We start from the raw sequence: 25,225 nt of genomic DNA, 5'->3' as shown, positions 1-25,225 counted from the left end.
AGCCTCACGTTGTGTTAATCACGTTTACACACCGACTTTTCGGAACTGGTTTTATTTTCTGTGTTTTTTTTCGCATCCGTCAAAAGGCAAAAGAGGGTTGTTTGACCACTCAGAGCCACCGTTCGTTCAAATGTCATCATCCAAAATGGCATGATAAGCATTCACTTTGTCTCCCAGCACAAAGCACTTGACAATAAAGAAATAAAAGAATACAGAGATGCAGAATTTAAAGATAGATTGTGGAAGGTGAATTGCAGAATCAGATGAGACGGTAGAGATTGAGCTGTAGGCAGCTAAATGATAGCTTCTTGCTAATGTCATTCATTCATTAGCCCCGAGTTATTCATTGCACCACGTAATTAATTCAGTTTTGTCTCATATTGCAAATTTAGCAACAAATAGAATAATAAAACATATCAGACTCAGTGTGCAAGGTTTCTATGCGTAGCCTTTTTTATCGGATGACGGATTAAAAAAACGCACATGAAAAGAACAAACTTGGTGTGCAAAGACCTGTACTGTTTTTTGTTGTGTTTTTTTTCCCACATATTTTCTCTTTACTCCGCAGCAGCCACAGCAGACATGGATGAGAAATAATATTATAATAATGCTTGCAAATATCTGAATATGGCGAGGTGTGTTTGATTTCTTCTAGCAGTCAGCTGAACAGTCTAAACACTGATATGGCTACAGAAGCTGAAGCATACACACAAGGTTGCTAAACTAATATGCTGCCTATGAAAAACACAAAAACTTGGAACATTTTTGCTTTATTAGCTTAGCAATGCACCGTCTAGGAGACTGGACATATGATGAATAGCTCTGTGGGTGGAAGTGGAAAAATAAATTCCTCATAGATTACGAGCTGACCTACATGTGTGAAACCACAGCAGAACAGAGCAAGAATTTGCTTGTGTGTGTGTGTGTGTGTGTGTGTGTGTGTGTGTGTGTGTGTGTGTGTGTGTGTGTGTGTGTGTGTGATACAACCAGGACTTGTGATCAACCGCTTATAGTGATCAAAAAGCTTTGGTCAGAATCATTCCTACAAACACTGTTTAAATAATCTGCTGATAGTAATCAAGTAGTCTGCTTACAGTGTTCATTTGGGCTCTTTTCATACATGAAAACGTGTTAAAACTACATTAGACTAACGTTAGGTGAATTTCTGTTTCGATTTTTACTTTACTCCCGTCGTAATAATTTGCCCCCGTCTGCTCTCCGGCCGGATACGTGAGGCTGATGATGCGTGCACATAGATATCATGACGGGGAAAAGAAAGTCCTTTTCTTTGAATGAAAAACGAATGCACACGTGGAAAGCACCCGTGGTTGAAGCCGCCCTCGTCAAGTGGATTGAGAACGCCTGGTCACGTAATGACCCCAAAATGAAACTGCTGACCGGCTCCTCGGCACCGCAGTGCCGGCAGCACATGCAGTAACGAACGGTGACTCTGAGTGGTCAAACAACCGTCTTTTGCCTTTTGACGGATGCGAAAAAAATACAGAAAATAAAACAAGTTCCGAAAAGTTTGGGAGTCGGTGTGTATACGTGATTGACACAACGTGAGGCTGTATATATTTCTAAACGTGTGAAGACGTGTAGACGTGTAGATCCAGTTATATATCCATAGTTAATAAACATGAGAATACGGTATCCCTCCACGCCGCTACCAGATGAGAGAAAGAGGAGCCCCGCACACTCGCGCGGCAGAGCCAGTCAAAAACATCAATGCTTCACCATTGGTGAGGGAAAAGGTGGAGAATTGGCAGCGAGCCATTAAATAAATCCGTTTCATTACCTTGTATTCATGTAATAAATATACAAATGTCAATTAGATGGTGATCTAATTCTATATAATAATCTAGGGGTGGGAAAAAAATCGATCCACGTATGTATCGCAATTTTTTTAAGATTTTGAAATTGATTTTCTATTAAAAAAATCAATTTCGGGCGCCTGGTTAGCTCAGTTGGTAGAGCGGACGCCCATGTAACAGGCCTCAGTCCTGACCGCGGTGGACCGGGTTCGAATCCGGCCTGTGGCCCTTTCCGCATCCACTCTCTCTCTCCCCCCTTTCCAAGACTCTATCCACTGTCCTGTCAATAAAATGCTAAAAAATGCCCCCAAAAAATTACTTAAAAAATAAATAAATCAATTTCAAAATCTTAAAAATATTGCAATATATATATTATATATCAATATATTTGCTTCATTTGAGTCTATGCAGAGGTAGAAGGAAGTTGCCGCTTTTATTGTTGTAGTCTGATTAACGTGACGTCATATCCGTTCCCTATCCGTCAACCATAACAAACAGTAGCCGGTCGCAGCGAGCTGAAACCGGCAGATACGACAGAGTAGAAAACGGTGGAGGGTCCGCACATGTTAAATCCAGCGTGGTAAACAATACACATCCAGTAAAGGATGGAACCACTTTGGGTTTCACACATTACAGGAAAAGCAGAGCTAGACATCACTGCTAAAGCTGCATGCTAACTCTGTGACGGACAGGAAACGTTATCGTATGGCGGTGACGTTGCGGCGGAGCCGGCCGTCGCTCTCATCTCCGTGGTCAAATGGGCCGACGCTACAACTGTAGAGCACCCAGATACTGACATTTATGTTCTCTGCATTCAAACGGCCCCGATGGAGCTGACCATGGATGGATAAAGAGAACGGAGCTGACGGGAGAGCTAGAGACCACCTTGGAGAAGTTAGAGGAAGTTGACACATGGGACTACGTTTGGTTTTCAAAATAAGGTGTTAACAAAGGGAACTGTATTTACAAAATACATCTATGGAAATAAGATTGATGGATTATATTCACCAGAAGTATAAAACATTACATGTCCCTTGTGAATTAAAAAGAAAATATCACTAATCAGTGAGGGAAATGTCTCTATTCTTCACAAATCCTGACAATGACTGATATATTTGACTTCAGAACATCTCTGACTACATACATGCTGAAAATCAAACATTCTTACTGTATTAATTTAGATATTTTCCAAAGTAAAAGTCCCTAGAAGTGTTTTTCCCTGTGGTCTAGTGTTAAAAAAGTTAACATAAATCGCAATAAATCGTAATATCAAATCGCAATACTTAAAAATCCCAACACATATCGAACCGGCACCAAAGTATCGTGATAGTAACGAATTGGGAGATCATCCCAGCCCTATGATAATCACTGGATTGCAGTGATCAATTTGACCCGGAAAGACGTGATCACTGTAAGCGGTTTCCGCTGTATTTAGAAAAATGTCATACCTCTAAAGGAGATTAAACTAATATGTGTACAACAGTTCTCCATCATGGATCCAGAGCAGGGACAAAGACTTACAGTGTGTTGAGGTTCTTTAGTCGTCTGAAGGAACCTGGTTGTAAATCCTTGATTTTGTTGAACCTCAGGTCTCTGTAGAACAGAAGGAAACATGTTCATATTAAGGAAAGTATTCAGTATATTGCGGAGAAACGCTGTACATGAATCCAACAGTTATACTTGGAAGATTTCTTTATGTAGGCAATACACATCTGCATGAACTCAAGTCCACAGCAGAGCCTTCACATAATAATCCTGTAGGATAATTGGACACATTACTCATTTCACAAGAATGCCTTTGTCAAGCTTTAATCATGAGGGCAGATTTAGAGAACATTTGCCCCAAAGATAACACTCACAAGGCTAGTTGCAGCAGTCAGTGTCTTTCTCCTTTAACTTCCTAATTTAAAGAGGCTGTGTAATGATAACAATATATTTTGACATGGCACTAATCAGTCTTGGTCTTACACAGAATGACTGAGCCGTGCCATGAACGTGACAAGCTAAAGACCCTAATACCGCAAATAACCCTGTGAAGGTAAAATCATTCTTACCTGCCACAGAATGACAAACTATGTGAAACTGGACCGCCTCATCTGAACGCTGATGTTATGTTTGTGGAACTTAGGCTATAAGCCATCTGATCTGAAACTAAACCATTTGCTAAATGTATTTTTACAAGATATATTCTGTAAGTGGAACCAGCCATTCATATGAGGAGCATTTAGAGCAGTGATTCTCAAAGGGGGGTCCTTGGAACCCCAGGGATCTGTGGCACTGTGTCAGGGGGTCCGCCAAATAATTTGCTATGAATTATAAAACCGTGCTGTATAATTAAAAAAGTGCAGATGGGGACCATTTGCACCAATAAAACAAGGACATTGTGTATTGTATTGTAGCTTTGGGCCAATAGAAACTCTGATATGATTGTGACACACATTAATAAGTTCAGTATTTTTGTCTGGACCGTAGAGGGCCAGCAGCCCTACAAACGCAGAAATATGTCACTGACTGAGTGAAGAAGTTACACGATTAGTCTGCTGAGGGTTGGAGTTTCCTCATTAGCCGTTGCACTTTCAAAATGAAAAGGCGGGAACAGTCCTTTATGTAAATGAGCCTGTCCAGCGCGACGCGTCCGGTTCACGAAACTTGGACCAAGCTGTCAAACTAGACGATCTAGTTCTAAAATGAAACCAGATTCAGCAGTGGCATCGCCTGTTCCTCCCTTAAAATGTTTTCTGAAGTAGATTTTGGTGGATTGTTTAGACGGAATAACAGAAAGTTTACGAACAAGCCGCCATGTTGTTTTCTTGTTTGAAATGGCAAGCAGAGAACCAGGAACCAATCAGGTAGATTCCACAAGAGGGTACATCACCGCTCGGACGGCCAGTTGAGTGAAGCAGCACGTCCCCTATTGTCCTCGCCGGGCCAGGTGGACATGTAGCGCTGGATTCAACATTATAGACATGACCACTGACTATTAGTCGAACAATTTAGCCACAAATTCACAGATTGACCGTACACGGTCCAGACATAGACTCAGTTTAGACCGAGTCTCGTTATGTTGAAGCACTTACTGAGTCAGCTTTAGACTGGTAAATTTAAATATCTGGATTTATTAGGAATATGCCTGTTTTTTTTTTATAATGTCACTTTTTTTTTCTTACAACTTATTGTCACTTCATCTTATCATTGTCTTTCTATCTTATTAATGTTATTTATATCTTATTATTGTCTTTTTTTTCACTGTCATTGTTATTATGTAAGGGATAATGTACAGTGAGCCGGTCATTGTTGTGAAATAATCCCCAACAAATGTATAAATGCTCAAGTTGAGTCCAAATGCTACTTGGATAAAATCCCCCTTCTGTTTAAAAGTATGTAAGTGGTATTACAGTAACATGATTCAAATTGAATTGTGTTTCTGTTTATCACTATGAAACAAGTTAGAATTATTTAGGGTGAAAAGTTTTAGAATACAGGTAGTTCCAATGGCATCTAAAGAGTACAAGGTAGTGGTAAGGATATGCGTGAGAACCCCTGATTCAGAGCACGCTAAAGAGTGAGTGCATTTAGAAACAGTGTTTGTATCAAGCCCCACACTATTCCTAAAAGCATTCACACACTTTGCCAATTTATGTTTTTTTATGGTCTGCTTTAACCCACACCTATGACTACTAGGGGTGGGGAAAAAAACGATTCCCCTATGTATCGTTATCTTAATTATATGATATATATAGATATTGTTTTTTTTAATGCCAGAATCAATATATTTGCTTCATCTGAGTCTGTGGAGGAAGGAGGAAGTTACCGCTTTTATTGTTGTAGTCTGACTAACATGATGTCATATCCGTTCCGTATCCGTCAACCAAAACAAACCTCAGAAAGTAGAAAAACGTTGGAGGGTCAGTGTCAATACGACCTGCACCCTCCATATTAAATCCAGCGTGGTAAACACTACACATCCAGTAAAGAATGGAAACACTTCGGGTTTCACACATTGCAGGAAAAGCAGAGCTAGACATCACGGCTAAAGCTGCATGCTAACTCTGTCACGGACAGGAAACGTTATCGTATGGCGGTAACGTGGCAGTGGAGCCGGCCGTCGCTCTCGTCTCCGTGGTCAAATGGGCCGACGCTACAACTGTAGAGCACCCAGATACTGACATTTGTGTTCTCTGCATTGAAACGGCCCCGATGGAGCTGACCATGGATGGATAAAGAGAACGGAGTTGACGGGAGAGACCACCTTGGAGAAGTTAGAGGAAGTAGACACGTGGGACTACGTTTGGTTTTCAAAATAAGGTGTTAACAAAGGGAACTGTATATACTAAATACATCTATGGAAATAAAATTGATGGATTATATTCACCAGAAGTATAAAACATTACATGTCCCTTATAAATTAAAAAGAAAATACCACTAATTTATGAGGGAAATGTCTTTATTCTTTGATTTTTGGTTTACTGGAATTTTTTTTATAAATAATTCCTGACAATGACTGATATATTTGACTTCAGGACATCTTTGACTACAGACGTGCTGAAAAGCAAACATTCTTACTGTATTAATTTAGATTTTTTTCCAAAGTAAAAGTCCCTAGAAGTGTATAATTCAACTTTTTCCCATGGACTAGTGTTAAGAAAGTTAACAAAAATTGTAATAAATTGTAATATCGAATCGCAATACATATCGAATCGACACCCAAGTATCTTGATAGTATAGAATCAGGACATAGGTGAAACGTTCCAGCCCTAACGACTACCACGGTAGACAGTTGTGCATTATTTGACCCAGCATGGCATCCTGAGAGAAAAGTCTATTGAAAACACCTCCAGCCAGAGAGATGAAGAGAGCATCTGGGTGGAACTACGGAGCACATTCATCACTGCACTGAGGAAAGGGAGAAACTACATTAGCTGTTCTCCTCTAGAAAGCCCAACTCCCCCAGTAAGAGCTTGGACTGTCTACCGGCATTCTTGTTAGCCAATGATCTTACAAAGTAAATACTCTGAGACTGGGTCACACAGACATGATGTACTCCAATGACTATGCAAAACTGTAAAGACGCCAGGGTGATGAGAATCTTGGGATCAGTGGGGGTTTTTTTCAGTTTGAAGGAAAATAAAAACAGCTTTACCTTTGCTTTTTGTCTGATAAATGATGTCTGACACAACCTTTCTTGCTATGAAATCCAACCCATGCAAACAAATTTAATTTATGCTATTTATCCATTAGCTTAGCATTCATCTTGTCTATTTCCCTTTATGCACAACATGCAGGGCACCATAAAGCTATACATTCCTGAGTTTTTGATTCCTTATATTTCTGTGAAAATCAGGGCTAAATAATTTGGTATCAACTGATTTCATAACCGGTGAAATGTTTATAGGTCATTGGCTCTGTAAAAGCCTGCACATATGGATCAAATCTGAGTGAGTCCAACATTTTCATATGCTGACTTCCTTTCATACAGACTGTGAGCTAGTGCAGGAATTCACTCAGCTTTTCTGGAACTGACGTGCTTCGTGTGGAACGTCCTTCAGCTATGATGATGTTGTTGTTTCTGGCACGATCTTCAGTATGTGAGAACCTAAGTCACTAAGTTCTTGTCAAGATAAGACTTTAAAATAAAACTGGAGCGCTGCTGATCACAATTTCACATTAATCAACAGCTTTGACCACCAAACCATAAAACCAGAAAGTTGAAACAAGAGTGCTTACTAGGGCTGCCCCTCTTAGTCCGTTAGTCGACTAACCTGACGTTTTTTTATGCTTTTTTCATGCTGAGTGACTTATTTCCGAGAAACTTCTGATCATCTCTGGTAAACACAAGATTTAAAGGTCTTATTATTAAGTAGACACATTTTATAAAAAAAATATATATATATAATACATCCACAGAGCTTTTCAAAAGGTGCCAAATAAAAGTATGGCTTTTGCTAAAAAAAAAAATATGACTGTGAATTAATCATTTAAAAAATTTTGACGGGTCCAAAATTAATGTTTTGTTTATCTCGGTGGAAAATATCGGACGTTGGGTTCCCACTTCTAACAAGGCTTGTGAGCCAATAGTATAACGACGTTGGTATCATATTGTGTCTCTGTGTCGTCAGTGGTGTCTCTGTGTCGTCAGTGATCACGTTGCCAGTTAATGTGGCAAAAACTGGCTGAGTTTGACGGTAAGTGCCTGGCAACCACTTGTTGTGAAGTGAAGCAATGGAATGGGGGAGGGAGAATGTGACATCTAGTGATTGAATGTTATAGCACCTTTAAAGTGGTGCTTTTGTGTGATTCTTTGTGAAGAAACTCAGTTTTACAGATCTGTCGATTAAATCAACTAATCGATTTGTCGAATAAACCGTATGAGTGTTAGTCGGCTAAGAATTTCTTTGGTCGAGGACGGCCCTAGTGCTTAGCATCAACAGGCTTGATGCATTGGGAGCACCGAGAAAACAAACTGTTAAAAACATTTGAAGTGGAGAGAGGGTAGAAGTTCTTCATGGAAAGAACAGGGATCCTTGCCGGGTGAACACGTACAGCACCCTTTGGAAAACACCTCTCTCCAGGCAACGGGCCCAGGGTGCAGAGTGCACTCCCCCGACATGCTGAGGCAGGGGCTGTCCTGCCTTACTGCCTCCAGCTCTGAGAGATGAAGGTGAGGAGGAGGAGGAGGAGGAGGAGGAGGGGCAGGACAGCAGGGCTACATGCTGGTTCAAGCAGCACCCATCTCAGGTGGTGCATACAGTACATGAAAGCAATGTTTGTGATTAGTGCTGAGGGTCAGTCTTGTTTCACAGGAGCTCAAACAGTACTATCCTCCCCACACACTATGGACTAACAGCAGCACGTTAAAAGAAACTAATTAACTCGTATTGTCATCATATGTATTCAAACCCCCTTAAAGGCTGGGTAAATTAAAATCTGAGATTTGTTTCTGAACACATTATAAATGATTCAGAATGGAACGGTTCAGGTAAAACATCCAAACCGTTCGGTTCGCTAGTAGGTGTGATGAAATATCGCGATATAAGAACGTAACGATATGCATCGTCGAGATGAAAAACTGAATGGCGATATCAGGGCGTAATAGGCACTACGTACATACGGGCTCGGGGGCTGAGGCTGCAGCTTCTTGGGGCACAAAACATGCGCATTCAAATCTGGTTTACCCTCGCCGAAATTGAACCAATCGCAACGCACGGCTACATCAACACACACAGCACAGTCAGTGAACAGATGATCAGAGAGGCCGCGGTGGAGAGACGAGTTGACCCTACGCTCGTTGCTGTAAGTAAATGCTAAAAAACTTTGCAACTGTAAAGCCGCTTGGCTTTACAGTTGCAAGCCAAGCCACTATGTTTACACAAGCACGGCGCGTTAGCTCAGCAGCTAACAGCAAGTTAGCCCAGTGGCTAACAGCTAACTGTAGCCACGTGTAGGTTATTTAGTTGAGTTGTGAATGACTTTAGTTCCTCTAGTAAGCCGTGTTTCAGTGTTTCAGTGTTTCAGTGTTTCAGTGTTTGTGTCCGGGGAGTTTATTGTGAAGGGAGGAACGGAAGACGTGAAGCGGTGACGTGCTGTTATTGACGAGGCTGCAGACTACGGAGGCTCCGTGTTATTCATTTATTACCTTCATAAAGTATAGGAGCAGCGTAACCCTCGGCTACACAAGACTGAAACTAAAGCTGGCAGTAGGCTGTGTACTCTCACTGTTCAGGTTAGTTTGTCATGTATCTGACTGGTAAACTGATCAGCTGGCTGAGACAAAGAACCCCCCCCTCCCCCCACCAGCCCTAACGTTACATGCAGCAGGACTGTTACTGACTGATGGAAGACAGAGGACAGGAGGAAGGACTGTTACTGACTGATGGAAGACAGAGGACAGGAGGAAGGACTGTTACTGACTGATGAAAGACAGTGGACAGGAGGACAGAGGACAGGAAGAAGGACTGTTACTGACTGATGAAAGACAGAGGACAGGAGGACAAGGAGGAAGGACTGTTACTGACTGATGGAAGACAGAGGACAGGAGGAAGGACTGTTACTGACTGATGGAAGACAGAGGATAGGAGGAAGGACTGTTACTGACTGATGAAAGACAGAAGACAGGAGGACAGGACAGGAGGAAGGACTGTTACTGACTGATGAAAGACAGAGGACAGGAGGAAGGACTGTTACTGACTGATGGAGGACAGAGGACAGGAGGAAGGACTGATACTGACTGATGGAGGACAGAGGACAGGGGGACAGAAGAAGGACTGTTACTGACTGATAGAAGACAGAGGACAGGGGGACAGAGGACAGGAGGAAGGACTGTTACTGACTGATGGAAGACAGAGGAGAAAGGGACAGAGGACAGGAGGAAGGACTGATATTGACTGATGGGGGACAGAGGACAGGAGGAAGGACTGATACTGACTGATGGAAGACAGAGGACAGGAGGAAGGACTGGTACTGACTGATGGAGGACAGAGGACAGGGGGACAGAGGACAGGAGGAAGGACTGATACTGACTGATGGAAGACAGCAGACAGAAGGAAGGACTGGTACTGACTGATGGAGGACAGAGGACAGGGGGACAGAGGACAGGAGGAAGGACTGGTACTGACTGATGGAAGACAGAGGACAGGGGGACAGAGGACAGGAGGAAGGACTGATACCATAGAAAATGGAACTATAGGGCAAACAACAGCATTGTTTTGCATTGTATGTCTTTTGAATAAAAGGTTACTTTTTCAGTCATATATTTTCATCATTCAAGTTTTGTTAAAATTATTGTTATAATATCGTATCGATATCGTGAACCCAATATTGTGTATCGTATTGTATCGTGAGCTGAGTGAATCGTCACACCCCTATTCGCTAGTCATGGTTCTCTAGTCACGGTTCTCTAGTCACGGTTCTCTAGTCAAGGTTCTCTAGTCACGGTTCTCTAGTCACGGTTCTCTAGTCAATGTTCTCTAGTCACGGTTCTCTAGTCAATGTTCTCTAGTCAATGTTCTATAGTCACGGTTCTCTAGTCAATGTTCTCTAGTCACGGTTCACTAGTCACGGTTCTCTAGTCACAGTTCTCTAGTCAATGTTCTCTAGTCACGGTTCTCTAGTCAATGTTCTCTAGTCACGGTTCACTAGTCACGGTTCTCTAGTCAATGTTCTCTAGTCACGGTTCTCTAGTCACGGTTCTCTAGTCAAGGTTCTCTAGTCAATGTTCTCTAGTCAATGTTCTCTAGTCACGGTTCTCTAGTCAATGTTCTCTAGTCACGGTTCACTAGTCACGGTTCTCTAGTCACGGTTCTCTAGTCAAGGTTCTCTAGTCACGGTTCTCTAGTCACGGTTCTCTAGTCAATGTTCTCTAGTCAATGTTCTATAGTCACGGTTCTCTAGTCAATGTTCTCTAGTCACGGTTCACTAGTCACGGTTCTCTAGTCACGGTTCTCTAGTCAAGGTTCTCTAGTCACGGTTCTCTAGTCAATGTTCTCTAGTCACGGTTCTCTAGTCAATGTTCTCTAGTCAATGTTCTATAGTCACGGTTCTCTAGTCAATGTTCTCTAGTCACGGTTCACTAGTCACGGTTCTCTAGTCACAGTTCTCTAGTCAATGTTCTCTAGTCACGGTTCTCTAGTCAATGTTCTCTAGTCACGGTTCACTAGTCACGGTTCTCTAGTCAATGTTCTCTAGTCACGGTTCTCTAGTCATGGTTCTCTAGTCACGGTTCTCTAGTCATGGTTCTCTAGTCAAGGTTCTCTAGTCAATGTTCTCTAGTCAATGTTCTCTAGTCACGGTTCTCTAGTCAATGTTCTCTAGTCACGGTTCTCTAGTCAATGTTCTCTAGTCACGGTTCTCTAGCCAATGTTCTCTAGTCACGGTTCTCTAGTCAATGTTCTCTAGTCACGGTTCTCTAGTCACGGTTCGGGACGTATATGAATTGTTCGGTTCATTTGAAATAAGTTATGAGGCCGATTGTGTATCTTTTTCATGTAGAGTTAGGCTCCCGTTTATTGTCACACTAGAAATCCAGGCCTATTGAAGGAAACTGGGACACGGTTGGACATGGGTCTATATGGGGTTTAACACATGCGCAGTGTAACTGAAGCTGCGGTCGTGCGTTTCTATTGGTTCAATTTCAGCGACTGCAGACCAGATTTTACAGCGCATGTGTTGATGAAGCGTGACCCAGCCTCCTTCACGGATGAAGTGAAGAGTGCGGCTGTCAGTCAGTTTAGGAAATGGCGAGTGGACACGATAAAGTCCAGTTAGAGGATCCACCAGCATCGTTTGGCTCTACTGTATGGGAGCATTACGGATTTAGTGTTACCATGAAAATTACAGAAAAAAGTGTTGGAGAAAACGGCGAGTATGTGAGCACTGTGCAACACGTGTGGTTTATGCTAGTGTAACCCAGGTTATTTTCAGTGGTTTACAGAGTTTACCTTTTTACGGACGTTCCATGAATGCATCACCAGGGAGTTTTGGTAGAAGCCCCTAAGCGGCTGCGTCCAGGACAAACAACCCCCCCCTCCTCCCCATGGCGACGGCAGAGCATTCAGCTAAGGCAGGTGTGTGATAAATGTGAAGTGGGACCTGGAGAAAGCAAGATAGCTTCATGACTAACTTCTAGAGTTGAAGTGAGTTTTGTGGAGAGCTGGTAGATTTGCCAGAGGGACCAAACTACTGAGAGTGGAGGTACCGTGTGAGAGAGGTTTTCATCGCGAGGAACTCCGCTGGCCATTGTCTCCAAGTAACGTGGATATCCTGGTGAGTTAGCTGCTTGTGTTAGCTCATTAGCATGAACATTTCCTTGTTAAACAGTTCGGTGGTATGTTATTTTATCTCATGAAGTCATGGAGCCAAAACCAGTCAGGATATTGTGTGTGAAATGAGGTAATGAATATACTGTGGTCGATATTAATGAGCCGTTGGCGCTTAATTGCGGCCTAGGAGCTGCAAACTAAGCTAAGTGCAACGTTCATAGCCGCCGTTGTAGCTCTGGTTGAGCTTATAAGGGGATTTAGTGGATTTGCAATGTGTTAAAACTGATATGAATACACTGTAAAAGGTGAAGGCACAATGTGAAATGTGGATGTGTATTATTTTGAAATATTTTGGGCCAGTAATTAAGAAAAGAGAGACTGTGGAGACACTTTAGTTCATAAATGTTTATAATGGTTAATGTATATTTTGCTAATAGAGCTCCAGTATAGAGTGTGAAGAGATTTTTGAACTGTATGTTAATTGCTCTGCACACTTGTGTGCAGGCTGTTTTTTTTAGGGATGAATCGACTGCCATCAAGATCTTCTTAGCTGCTGTGGATGCTGTCTCATCTGGATTCCGATCCGTGGACAATGTGTCGTTCCAAAGGGCGGTACTTTTTTTCTGAGATCTCAGTGTTTTTGGGGAGACCAAACCCAACATAAAGAAAACCAATACCCTTTTTAAAGGAACACAAAACTGTTGTGAAGCAACTTAAAGGGTAACTAACCAGATTAAAGAGGTTTCCACTAGTGATGGGAATTACAGCTCTTTTTAGTGAGCCAGATCATTTGGCTCAGCTCTCCAAGAAGAGCCGGCTCTTTCAGCTCCCAAACGGCTCTTCGTTTGACCACTTCTGCCTTTTATAGTTCAGTCAAATTTAGCGCTGTTTTGACCTATGATTAGTATGTGTGCACATACACTCACCGGACACTTTATTAGGCACACCTGTTCAATTGCTTGTTAACACAAATAACTAATCAGCCAATCACATGGCAGTAACTCAATGCATTTAGGCATCTAGACGTGGTGAAGACGACTTGCTGAAGTTCAAACCGAGCATCAGAATGGGGAAGAAAGGGGATTTAAGTGACTTTGAACGTGGCATGGTTGTTGGTGCCAGACGGGCTGGTCTGAGTATTTCAAAAACTGCTGATCTACTGGGATTTTCACGCACAACCATCTCTAGGGTTTACAGAGAATGGTCCCAACAAGAGAACATATCCAGTGAGCGGCAGTTGTGTGGACGAAAATGCCTTGTTGATGTCAGAGGTCAGAGGAGAATGGGCAGAGTGGTTGGAGATGATAGAAAGACAACAGTAACTCAAATAACCACTCGTTACAACCAAAGTATGCAGAATACCATCTCTGAACGCACAACACGTCCAACCTTGAAGCAGATGGGCTACAGCAGCAGAAGACCACCCAGTACTAGCACCGGCCACTTTATTAGGTACACCTTTTACCTAATAAAGTGGCCGGTGAGTGTATATCACTTAAATTATTCAACGTAATTATACTAAACCTTATAATTTCCAAAATACCATAATGGTGGTTACATGCTGCTTAGTTTCTGACTGTCACTCATCTTGTCTGCTATTCTCGCACCACACTCTTCTCTCTCTTTCTCTCCTCCTCTCCCTCCTGCTCTGTACCTGTGGACCATCAGCGCGCTGCGCACCCCCGCCCCTCCCTGCTTGATGGAATAGATCCTTGTCTGTCATGACCTGATTGGTTGCACGGACGTCATTAACGCAACATTCAGTCACAGTCAGAGCATGGAGTGCCCGTGGCACGTAGAAGATCGTCCTATCATTCTGCCTTGAATTAATAAAAAAACAAAAAACGGCATCGTTCACTTAAAAGAGCCGGCTCTTTGAGCCCGCTCGTTCGCGACGGACACATCACTAGTTTCCACTTTAAAGGAACACAACTTGCAAAAAACAAAACTTTAAAGGAACAGAGACTATTAATACAAACGATCCAGGATCTAATTTTATTTTGTTTATATGGACAGTTAAAATTGATCCTCATGGTGTTTTGTTGAAGTTAACCTATTTTATTTGTGCTTTTAATTTTATTTGGGGGAAAGAGAGGTATTTTTCATTTAAGGAGTACATTCATTGAGAAATTGTGCACTGTGAAACAAAACCGAACCAAACGTCTTGAAATAATAATTGTGTTGTATGTGTGTTTTGTGTGTGGGCTGGAGGTCTTACTGCTCTTTACAGAGTCTGCTACTGCCAATCTCCTGAACAATCTAGTGAATTCAGTTGATCAAGAGAACCTGTAACCTAACTGACCTTTTTAAGAACCTGAATCCAATACATTATATAGAACCCTAGATACCGACAGCTCAAGTATTAGATCGAGATTGTTGACAGATTTCCCCTTTTCAGGGTTGCAGGAGTTACACTAGCGGCAAAACTTCGGGTAGGAAAGAGTAGCGGTGCCTTCTCCCTGCAGCATTTAAACAGCCTCTACATGCAGACTCAGACAAGACAAAAAACACAATTACAGCATCGGGGAGGTTTATAGTGAAAGATATGCAGCCTTATGCAGTCGTGGAGGACGCTAGATTTCAGCATTTGATTAACGTAATGTTACTTGAGCCGCGCTATACACTTATAAGCAACACAGTAATTCCTGAACAGACACGACCAGGAATCCCTGTAATGTGTTTTATATTTATTAAATATTTTTAAATAACACAGTGGCAAAGAAATCCAACCGTATTCCTCCAAATACTGCACTTTGTGAGTGGAAAAACTCATCTTTCAATTAAGAGCTGATAATCAGGGAATTGAGACATATATTAAACTATTATTCTTTTTTTTTGTATCGTTCTGGTTGAGCTTATGCTTCAATGTATGGCCTTAGTCTATAATTACATCATATTTATATGAAAATAACAAAGTTGCATTTTTTGTTTGGACTAATGACTATAGAAGACCTATTCTTTCAATTAAGATTTGACAATGAGGAAGTGTTTATGTTCCTTATGGAAGCCATACTTTTGTTAAAGCAAACATTTGTTAACTTATTTTTGCCAAATAAATGAAAAGTATGTTGAAATCAGAACATGATCTCCTCGCTGTAACATAAATGTACCGAAACGAACCAAAAACCGTGACCCCAAAACCGTGATATGAACCCAACCTTGAACTTTGTGAATCGTTCCACCCCTATAAATGATAGAAAATAAGTGCAGAAACATGTGAAAAAACTGTACTATATAGAACTGAATTATGGAGTTAGACAGTTAAACAGTTTTCTCACTATTTTCACATTCGGGATTTTTTGGGCAGGCCTGAAACAGCCATTAAATCATGGCTCGATGATGCACTGGAGCCATCCTTAGCATGAGAGCGTGCTGTATGTGTGTTCCAGTACTGGGCTCACTGGCCAATCATCACCAAGTTAGTTAAACTAGTGCTTACGTCATAGGCTCTCTTGTAGACTACTCCGTGTAGCAGCTGTACAACGGTGGATAAATTGAAGCCCTCACAAAATGACTAATTTCACTATCGGCATTTGATCAATTCTGTCCGATAACATTTGGAAAGTCTTCATGCATAGTGCTAAAGGCCCAGACACACCAAGCCCACATCGAAGAGCTAGCTGCGATGAAGGCCGACTGTTGCGTCGCCTCACGTCGCCTTTGTCTTGGCCGACAAGTTGCATTTGAACACACTGCAAAGACTGCAGCCGACGGCCAGTCAGCACGTACGTTCTGCGCCTGCGTGAGAGGAAATAACTCTCCACACCACCAGGTGATGCTAGACTGTATTCATCATTCAAAAAGGGAAACCAGGAGACCGAGGACGGCGGATATACGAGCCGTTGTTATGATACGTAAATGAAACAAAGCGACGTTTGCCAAACATTTTCACACAACTCTCACTCACCACTTTGCTTCATTCCAGATGTTCATGTCATTGTGAAAATATCCGTGTGTTAGAATGATCAGATGAGATGAAGATGAAACATGAGAAGAGACTTCTGTGTGTGTCCTCTCGACTGTACTCGTTGGCTTGCTTTCTTCGTTTAAGCTGAACAGCCAATCAGAGTGATTTCTCTCCCCAACGGGCGCCGCCACTGATTCAACATACTGAATCGTCCGAAAAAACCTCCGACATGGGCAGACTAGAGCCGACGATGTGGGACACACCGCAAAAACTAGGCCGTCAGACGCTCACCGACGGCCCCAAACTGTCCGATCGCCGACTGTCGGCTTGGTGTGTCAGGGCCTTAAACTGGAAGTTAGCCCACGAGGCCGGCGGAAATCTCTGTTAGTGATGCTCAAAAGTAGCACGCAGCAGTGAGATAGCCAACGAGAAGTGGTGTATATGTGACTGTACATATGTAGTCAACCCTCACCCATGATTGGCCCTGGTTTCAGAACCGTCAGCGGACACGCCCCCAGTAGTTCATAGCAGAGAATACTTCTTATTTTTATTGATTGAATTTTGAAATTTGAAATTTTATATACTTGGCCATTTTTGAATCATTCTAATTTAACTGGGTGGTTGACAACACAATTTTCTGTGGTGTGACAAACTCAGAACACATTTAGTTTTTGCTTTGCCCAGATTTTAAAAGCTATTACCCTGACTACACTCACTATTGATTGCTGTGGGGTGAATGTGAGTGTGTTACCTGAAGCATTTGTCCTGATTGGTGGCGACAGTATTATTGTGGCTCTGTGTGTGTGTGTGTGTGTTTCGGTCTAACGTTCATGGTTGAGATGACTGTGTTTCTTTGTAGAGCAGGCTGAATAAGGTCAAGCAGAGTGTTATCTGTGGCAGCAGGGTGTGTTTAAAGAATCAGCTGTCGATGGAAGGTAAGGAGAGGCTCAGTTGACCAGCGTGTCCTGGAAGTACTGGGTTGATGACATCAGCACTGATGTATCCCACATGTGCTCTCGGGCTCGCAGTGAGTGAGACTGAAAAGCGGCTATAATCACAGAATGGCAGCACTGAGCTGTACTGTGTGTTTGTCTGTGGATCTGTTAATAAAAACCTTGTGTGTGCCAAAACCTGACCCTGCCCATCCATCATAACCCAGAGACAATGATTTACTTCACAAACACATCTACACCAATCACACTTCATCCCCTACTCAGAGCAATAAGGCAGGTTTTTTTTATGATAATGATTCATAAGAACTACACCAATACAAATGTTTCTGTTGCAAGCATGAACGAAAAAATCCACAATAGTTTCACTATAATTAAACAGGAAGTACTTTGTCAGTGGAACAAGATGGTCTACAAAGCTGCTTCACCGTCAAGGAACAAGAGCACAACAGTATAAAGTATGTATGGGGGGCATTCAGTAAACAAGGCTTTTGTCTTCAGGAAGTGTGTTTGTGTGTTTACAAAAAATGAGCACAGATTGCTGAACATTTTTACGATATTTGTTCCGGAACTTGTCAAATGAGTCTGTTAACTCCCATGAATGTGTTTTGATGGCACTGTGCCAGAGGGAACTATAAAACAGCAGGGAGAACTACCCTGCAGAGGGGCTGACGGACTATTCTGGGTATTGCCTAAACAAAAAGCCTGAAAGTGAACAGCTTCCCTGGCTCAGTAGTGAAGGAGTCATGGGAATGTGACGGTAATAGCATCAATACAGTGAGAGCAGAACAAAAGATCATTTGATTTCTTTTTGAAAACAAAGACATTTGTCATTTACCCACACAAGATGGTAGGCTAATTTAACATGCCATGCCGATAAGAACTGAGCCAAGATACAAAGAAAAAATATTTGTAACCCTCTGAGACCGACTTTACTATCTTTCAGAGACTCTAGCAGGTTTGGTTTTAGAGCAAGTGAAGATACATATATCATATAAAACTAGAAAACCTAAGAACTCCATTGGTACCAACCATGTTATTACTCGGTTAGGCTAGGCTAAATAACGCTCCAAAGTTGGGCTAAACCACTGTCATGGCCACTTTCAAAGGGGTCCCTTGACCTCTGACCTCCAGATCAGTGAATGTAAATGTGTTCTATGGGTATCCACGAGTCTCCCCTTTACAGACATGCCCACTTTATGATAATCACATGCAGTTTGGGTCAAGTCATAGTCAAGTCAGCACACTGACACACTGACAGCTGTTGTTGCCTGTTGGGCTGCAGTTTGACATGTTATGATTGGAGCATATTGTTTTATGCTAAATGCAGTACCTGTGAGGGTTTCTGGATCAATATCTGTCATTGTTTTGTGTTGTTGATTGAATAATATACATAGCTTTGCATACAGCAGCATATTTGCCCACTCCCATGTTGATAAGGGTATTAAATACTTGACAAATCTCCCTTTAAGGTACATTTTGAACAGATAAAAAATGTCACAGGCAGCGGGGAACTGTGAGGCAGAAAAGTTAAGAAGACAATTTTCTGTCCTTTAACTTTTTCTGTAATCACAAATTCTAAACGTGGATGTTGCTGACCATAAAGCACAGCTCTTGTCATTAAACAGTATTTATGTTGATTTTGCCAGATGAAGTCCTAACTATGAAATAATGATTTGTTCAACTGGGCTGCCGGCCCCACAAAAACCCTGCAGCTTTTTGAAGGAAGTATAAATGTGTTATTTTCTATTGTAAAATGGTGTCTTTGAATATTTCTGCATACTGGGGTCCCTAAACAGTCTTGAATTTCATAAATTGGGTATCACTGTAAAGCTGAGACTCTGGTGGATCCAATGAGCCCAACTGTATTCATGTGTGATGATGTTAGTCCCCATAGGAGACATTTCATTGACCTCCCTGTATAAAATGACCTGTGGTGACCTCTAGGATAATCACAGCCTCATGAAACTTTACAACCACAAACTAGAGACCTAGAGCATTCAGAGGATGGATGGATCAAACTAGAGACCTAGAGCATTCAGAGGATGGATGGATCAACTAGAGACCTAGAGCATTCAGAGGATGAATGGATCAAACTAGAGACCTAGAACATTCAGAGGATGGATGGATCAAACTAGAGACCTAGAGCATTCAGAGGATGGATGGATCAAACTAGAGACCTAGAGCATTCAGAGGATGGATGGATCAAACTAGAGACCTAGAGCATTCAGAGGATGGATGGATCAAACTAGAGACCTAGAGCATTCAGAGGATGGATGGATCAACTAGAGACCTAGAGCATTCAGAGGATGGATGGATCAAACTAGAGACCTAGAGCATTCAGAGGATGGATGGATCAGACTAGAGACCTAGAGCATTCAGAGGATGGATGGATCAAACTAGAGACCTAGAGCATTCAGAGGATGGATGGCTTTCCTAGCTAGACTGACAACAAGGGGGTTTCTGAGCAGTTTCCAGAACTCTCCAAATGTCTAAAGTTGTTAATACCAAATCACAGCATGGCTTTTTCTCTGGTGTTCCTCAAGGTCTTGGTGTCTTAATGTGGTATTTTGGAGTGATTATTGATAATTTTGATCAATTCTCAAGTAATAGAAAATGCTTAAATTTAGCATCAAATCTGTATAACAAATGGTATCAACCCAAAAATTGCTGCAGCAACTTATGAGACATAATAGATCATGGGGATGACCATCATATATTTCCATCATTATGTTCTAAGCCCTTATACACTTTCACTATTTATTTTAAATAATCAATAAACTAATTAAATCATGTTTATTTCTGATTTATGACTAGAACAACTTGACACACAGTGCTGAGCTGCATCTCAAATTAATCTTCAGGTTCCAGCTTTCAGATGATGTACACCACTTCTATGTGACATCTACTGTTGACCTGCTATCTCCCCCTAAAGACCCCCTGGACCCCCCTAAAAATGACTAAAACTGGTCTATTTAGGGTCTCAGAGGGTTAAATAAAAATGAAGATTTACTCCTAGAGAGAGAGCTTACTGTACTTTTCAAAAGACTGAATGCATACTTTTATCATTAAGTTCCTTTGTTTGCCTTGCAGCTTTCTGGCATAAACTAAACTCAGGCCTTACATTTCACAGACGATAATTAAAATGACCTATTTAGACTAGACAATGCTGACAATCTGCCTGCAGTGTTTGGGCACACTGTGTCTAAGATAGAGCCGCAGGTCCAGTGAGTGCTACGAGGTTATTCAGGGACAGAGAAACTCACACAGGGCCCCACACAGAAGGATTACAGTACTTATTGGTCAACGTGTTGCTATACAAATTTAACAAGCCAGCAACTTTACTCAGACTATGTCCACATTAAGCCATTACAATGTTAAAATGCTGTATTTGTGTGAAAACGATTTGCATGTGAATCTTTTCTTCATCGTTGTCTTTTCACTTGGCAAACAACAAAACTGTGAATCGCAGCCAATATCTGGTAAGCAGTGGGGCCGGCAGCTCAGCTGGACAAATCATTATTTCATAGTTAAGACTTCATCTGGCAAAATCAACATAAATACTGTTTAATGACAAGAGCTGTGCTGTATGGTCAGCAACATCCACGTTTAAAATTCGAGATTACAGAAAAAGTTAAAGGACAGAAAATTGTCTTCTTAACTTTTCTGCCTCACAGTTCCCCGCTGCCTGTCACATTTTTTATCTGTTCAAAATGTACCTTAAAGGGAGATTTGTCAAGTATTTAATACCCTTATCAACATGGGAGTGGGCAAATATGCTGCTGTATGCAAAGCTATGTATATTATTCAATCAACAACACAAAACAATGACAGATATTGTCCAGAAACCCTCACAGGTACTGCATTTAGCATAAAACAATATGCTCCAATCATAACATGGCAAACTGCAGCCCAACAGGCAACAACAGCTGTCAGTGCGTCAGTGTGCTTACTTGACTATGAATTGCCCCAAACTGCATGTGATTATCATAAAGTGGGTATGTCTGTAAAGGGGAGACTCGTGGGTACCAATAGAACCCATTTACATTCACTGATCTGGAGGTCAGAGGTCAAGGGACCCCTTTGAAAGTGGCCATGACCGTTTTTCCTCGCCAAAATGTACTGGACGGCAGACTCCAGATCAGCTCTGATTGGTTGTTTTCCTCCAGTCTGTGAAATCCTGCGGATGCCGTTGGGAGCACCGGAGAACATGATTTTTTTCAGATTACCTGTCTCATGTACTACTGTCAGGATAGGTTTTATAAAAAATACTTTTTTTTTTAATCATATTTGCTCCATTTCCACCCACTGCAGCTTTAATGTGGATATAGTCTCAGGGGGTTGACACATTTACAACAATCACTTATTTGTTAGTCCTCGTGTTACATTAACAAAAGATCCACATCAGTTGAGCTCAATACAGATTCTTCAGTGAACACAGAGAAAAAAGTAGAAGGCTTCATCTGCCAAATGCATCCATGTGAGAGCCCTGTATTTAATGCCCCTGTAGAACTTTTTGAACTTTAAGGGGAATGTTTGCCCCAAGCCCCAATCAAGTGGTAACCCTAGCAACATACTGCTGTCAAATCTATAAGTGATTCATTGAAGTAAATGATCATATCTGTCAGTGATATTGATAAACAACCATGTGCTCCTTAGCCAGGCTCCTCAGAGGAAATGATTCACTACCAGGATCTTCTCCTTGACAGGATAGTAAAGCCTCTGAAATTGTTAAATAATGCTGGAGACAAAAAGGGAAGAGCCATAGTTCTGTGTGGCACTGCCAGGATATCACCTATGTCTAGTCTATTTAAATAGTCACCGCTCTACTTGATTTCACATGTCTGTTCATTAGCTGTCCCACACAGGTTAATGATGCTGCTCAAGTAGGTGGACACAACACAAGTGATTTGAACTTCTAGCAACAAAACAGTAGAAACCAGTGAATCTGTGAGCAGTTGCACCACCAACAGCAGATAGCTCTACTGTACCACAGTGAACTGGTGAGGTGAAGACCGACATGCAACAACAATATGTGTCCACCAAATCCTGCACATAGTGGTGTGAATGAGACTAATATGGCCAACATCAACATCAAAAACTGAATGGAGTTTTGGAATCATAGTTAAAGACAAAAATCACCAATCACCCTGTGATTCAAAATGTGCACTGTAGCTCAGTTGTGTTACTGCTCAGAAATCACTGGAAGTGATAGGAAAGCTGAAATGCACTTCAAGTGCTAAATAATCAACCACTCTGACTCTCTGCCACTGATATACAGACATATCTGGAACCATGGCATTTAAAGGTGCTAATGGTGCCTTCACATGAAACTAGTGAGCTCGTGTTTAGAACATGAGAAGTCATGTACACGGTATGTTTGGCGTTCAAGTGGTTAGGTCATGAGAACACCGCTGCTAAGCAACGGCAATATTAATGTTACTGTCGGCGTCTAGAAGCCACAGAGGCTAACAATGTAGCAAGCTAGCAAGTGGGTAACATAATGCAGTCAATGCAAAGGTATAGTGACAGATAAGAAAGATGAGGCCGTTGGGAATATCAATTTTTCTTCAGACATTTTATAAAATTATGAAGAAAAACAATATATGACTAAAATTACAATATATTAACTTATGCACAGAAAAATTAACTGCCATGGCCTCCACCATTCCTGACAACGTCAACAAACACGTCACAACTCGTGACATACAGACTCTTCTTGTGAATACCGTAAACACGACCCCAATTGAAGGCACAAAAATGTACGAGATCAGGGGCATTTCTATTGCCTCCACACGGCTCTCAACATGGCGACACCTGAGCTGACTAATGGTGCTAACAGCGCTAACAGTGGAAACAATGAATACAGGGCTGACAGAACTAACAGTGTTAACCTGCGGGGGGAACCGGAGGGTGGGTGTTATGCTTCCACAATGGCGCCGTTGGTCAGGACAGCGATATCAGCTGGAACCGCTTTGTCAGAGCAGTGCAGAGCGGCGGCTGTGAGCTAGCCAGTGGGGCACGCTCACATGCACGAACATGCACTAAAAGGCACATGAGGCCGGCCCGACTACATAAACAAAGCACAGAGAAGTTCTGATTCCAACACACACAGAGGGAGAGAGACTTCATTCTCTGCTCAGGTAGACATTACTCCTCTATATCTTTACATAGCTAATAGTTGTTTGATGTTATATTAATGTTCTGGATATCATTTAGGGAACCTTTAAGTTTAAATTGTTCTGTGTATTTACAATGCAAACAAAAATCCTCTGATGCTGAACTGTTGAAAAGGGGACTATAGCTGCTAGGAACATTTCAGAGGAGGTTTCTCTAAATTCTTGTCTGAGCCAGGACGACGAGTGAACCTGGCCGCTGCCCAATTCAACCAGCATCTGAGTTCCATGTGTGGACCTCTCCTCTCATTCGCTCCCTCTCTAGTCAGGGGAGCCATTTGGCTTTGTGACACATGCCCAAGTTGGCTTGGCAAGGACTCTCGGGCGTGCGTGAGTCATTCTTAAACAAGAACATGGCCGGCTCCTCTCTTGGTTGGAGGAACAGTGAACCAGGATCTCCAAACATGGCTGCGATGGTTCTCTGTAGAGCACATCCTGTGTCAAAATGACAAGGATTTGTTTCTTGTCAAGGGAGTGCTGGTAAACAGCAAGAGCCAATCAAAACCCTACAGAGCCTTTCCTTAACCACTGTCCCATCTAAGTTTGCTCAGATACATCCTTTCTGCAGCTGGAAATGGTGAGCAAGTTGCCACGCAAATGAACGGTGATGCATGAAAGACTTTTCTCAAGCACTTATAATCTACATTCTCTACCATAGCTCCATCCGTCAGAGACAATCAAGCTCCAGTCATGGTCATACTGGCCTTTTTTCCTACTTCTCACTATCATGTCACTTACTTATTTGTTGCATGCACTTACGTCACTTAGCCAATGTTCTACTCAGGCTACAGCAACACTGCTCTCCACAGGACCCAAACCCAAAACGTTGCATCATTTTAACACAATGACACTCACAGCACTTACAGTTTTTCCATTAACTCTGTCCACAATCACAGTGCCATATAGATACAACAGTCCATTGTTTAGCTTACTTTACTGGGTGATGGTTTTCTGTCTCGTCTGGTCATATAACAGACTATAACAGGTCATTTTGAATGTAAATGCACTGGACTGCATTAGTGGATTCCATAATTCCAGACATCAGGAAAAAAAACTCTCTTTATATATCGTGTTTGCTTTTTTTAGATGACCGCTCGTATGACTCAAAAAGAGGGAATTATAACTTTATACAGCTCGTTTCTGTGCAACTTCTCTGAAACATGTAACAGTACAAAGTGCTTTATGGACAGTTTATACAACTAATAAGACAATGACAGAGCATCAGTACACAAAACAAAAAACTATTCCAGTTTTCATGAGTCATAACGTGCTTCGTGTGTTTTTGTGTTCTTTGGTTAGAAGTTGCCTTGGCCCTCCATGAAGAACAGTATTCTGTCGAAGTCTTTGAAATGTAATCACCATCTATTACGAATATGACTAATAAAATAAGGTCCAGGTTTAAAATAACCACAACTCGACTGGCTGCCATTATTCAAGATCAATTTTTAGGGACTAATTTAGAAGAAATGTGAACCAGTGTTACCAGCTGTCCTGCACTGGATGGGCCTAGTCGAGTTCCTTTCAACAACTATCTTGGGCCCAATCGCTGTGTGCAAATGAGCAAAGCTTTGGGGATCTCTGGCTTTGCATTCCATAATGCTGCAGAGACTGAGCGCCTCACAAA

General features: G+C 41.9%; 1 protein-coding gene and 1 long non-coding RNA gene across 3 annotated transcripts in view; one reads left to right on the top strand and one right to left on the bottom strand.

The window, feature by feature from the left end:
* Positions 1-25,225, bottom strand: part of pxdn (peroxidasin) — a 114,139-nt gene that overhangs the window by 80,634 nt on the left and 8,280 nt on the right. For both annotated transcript variants that reach the window (XM_074659940.1, XM_074659939.1), the window contains exon 2: positions 3,336-3,407. In XM_074659940.1, coding sequence (XP_074516041.1) covers positions 3,336-3,407 — 72 coding nt within the window. The remainder of the gene's footprint in view (positions 1-3,335; positions 3,408-25,225) is intronic.
* LOC141783056 (uncharacterized) overlaps positions 22,616-25,225 on the top strand; it is a 281,504-nt gene continuing 278,894 nt past the window's right edge. Inside the window, exon 1 of the long non-coding RNA XR_012597202.1 lies at positions 22,616-22,733. This is a non-coding gene — a long non-coding RNA (uncharacterized LOC141783056). The remainder of the gene's footprint in view (positions 22,734-25,225) is intronic.

The sequence above is a fragment of the Sebastes fasciatus genome, chromosome 15, assembly GCF_043250625.1.
Source record: "Sebastes fasciatus isolate fSebFas1 chromosome 15, fSebFas1.pri, whole genome shotgun sequence".
In the NCBI taxonomy this organism is placed as follows: Eukaryota; Metazoa; Chordata; class Actinopteri; order Perciformes; family Sebastidae; genus Sebastes; species Sebastes fasciatus.
The sequence above is the reverse complement of the archived record's forward strand: the minus strand, read 5'-3'. Positions and strand labels throughout refer to the sequence as shown.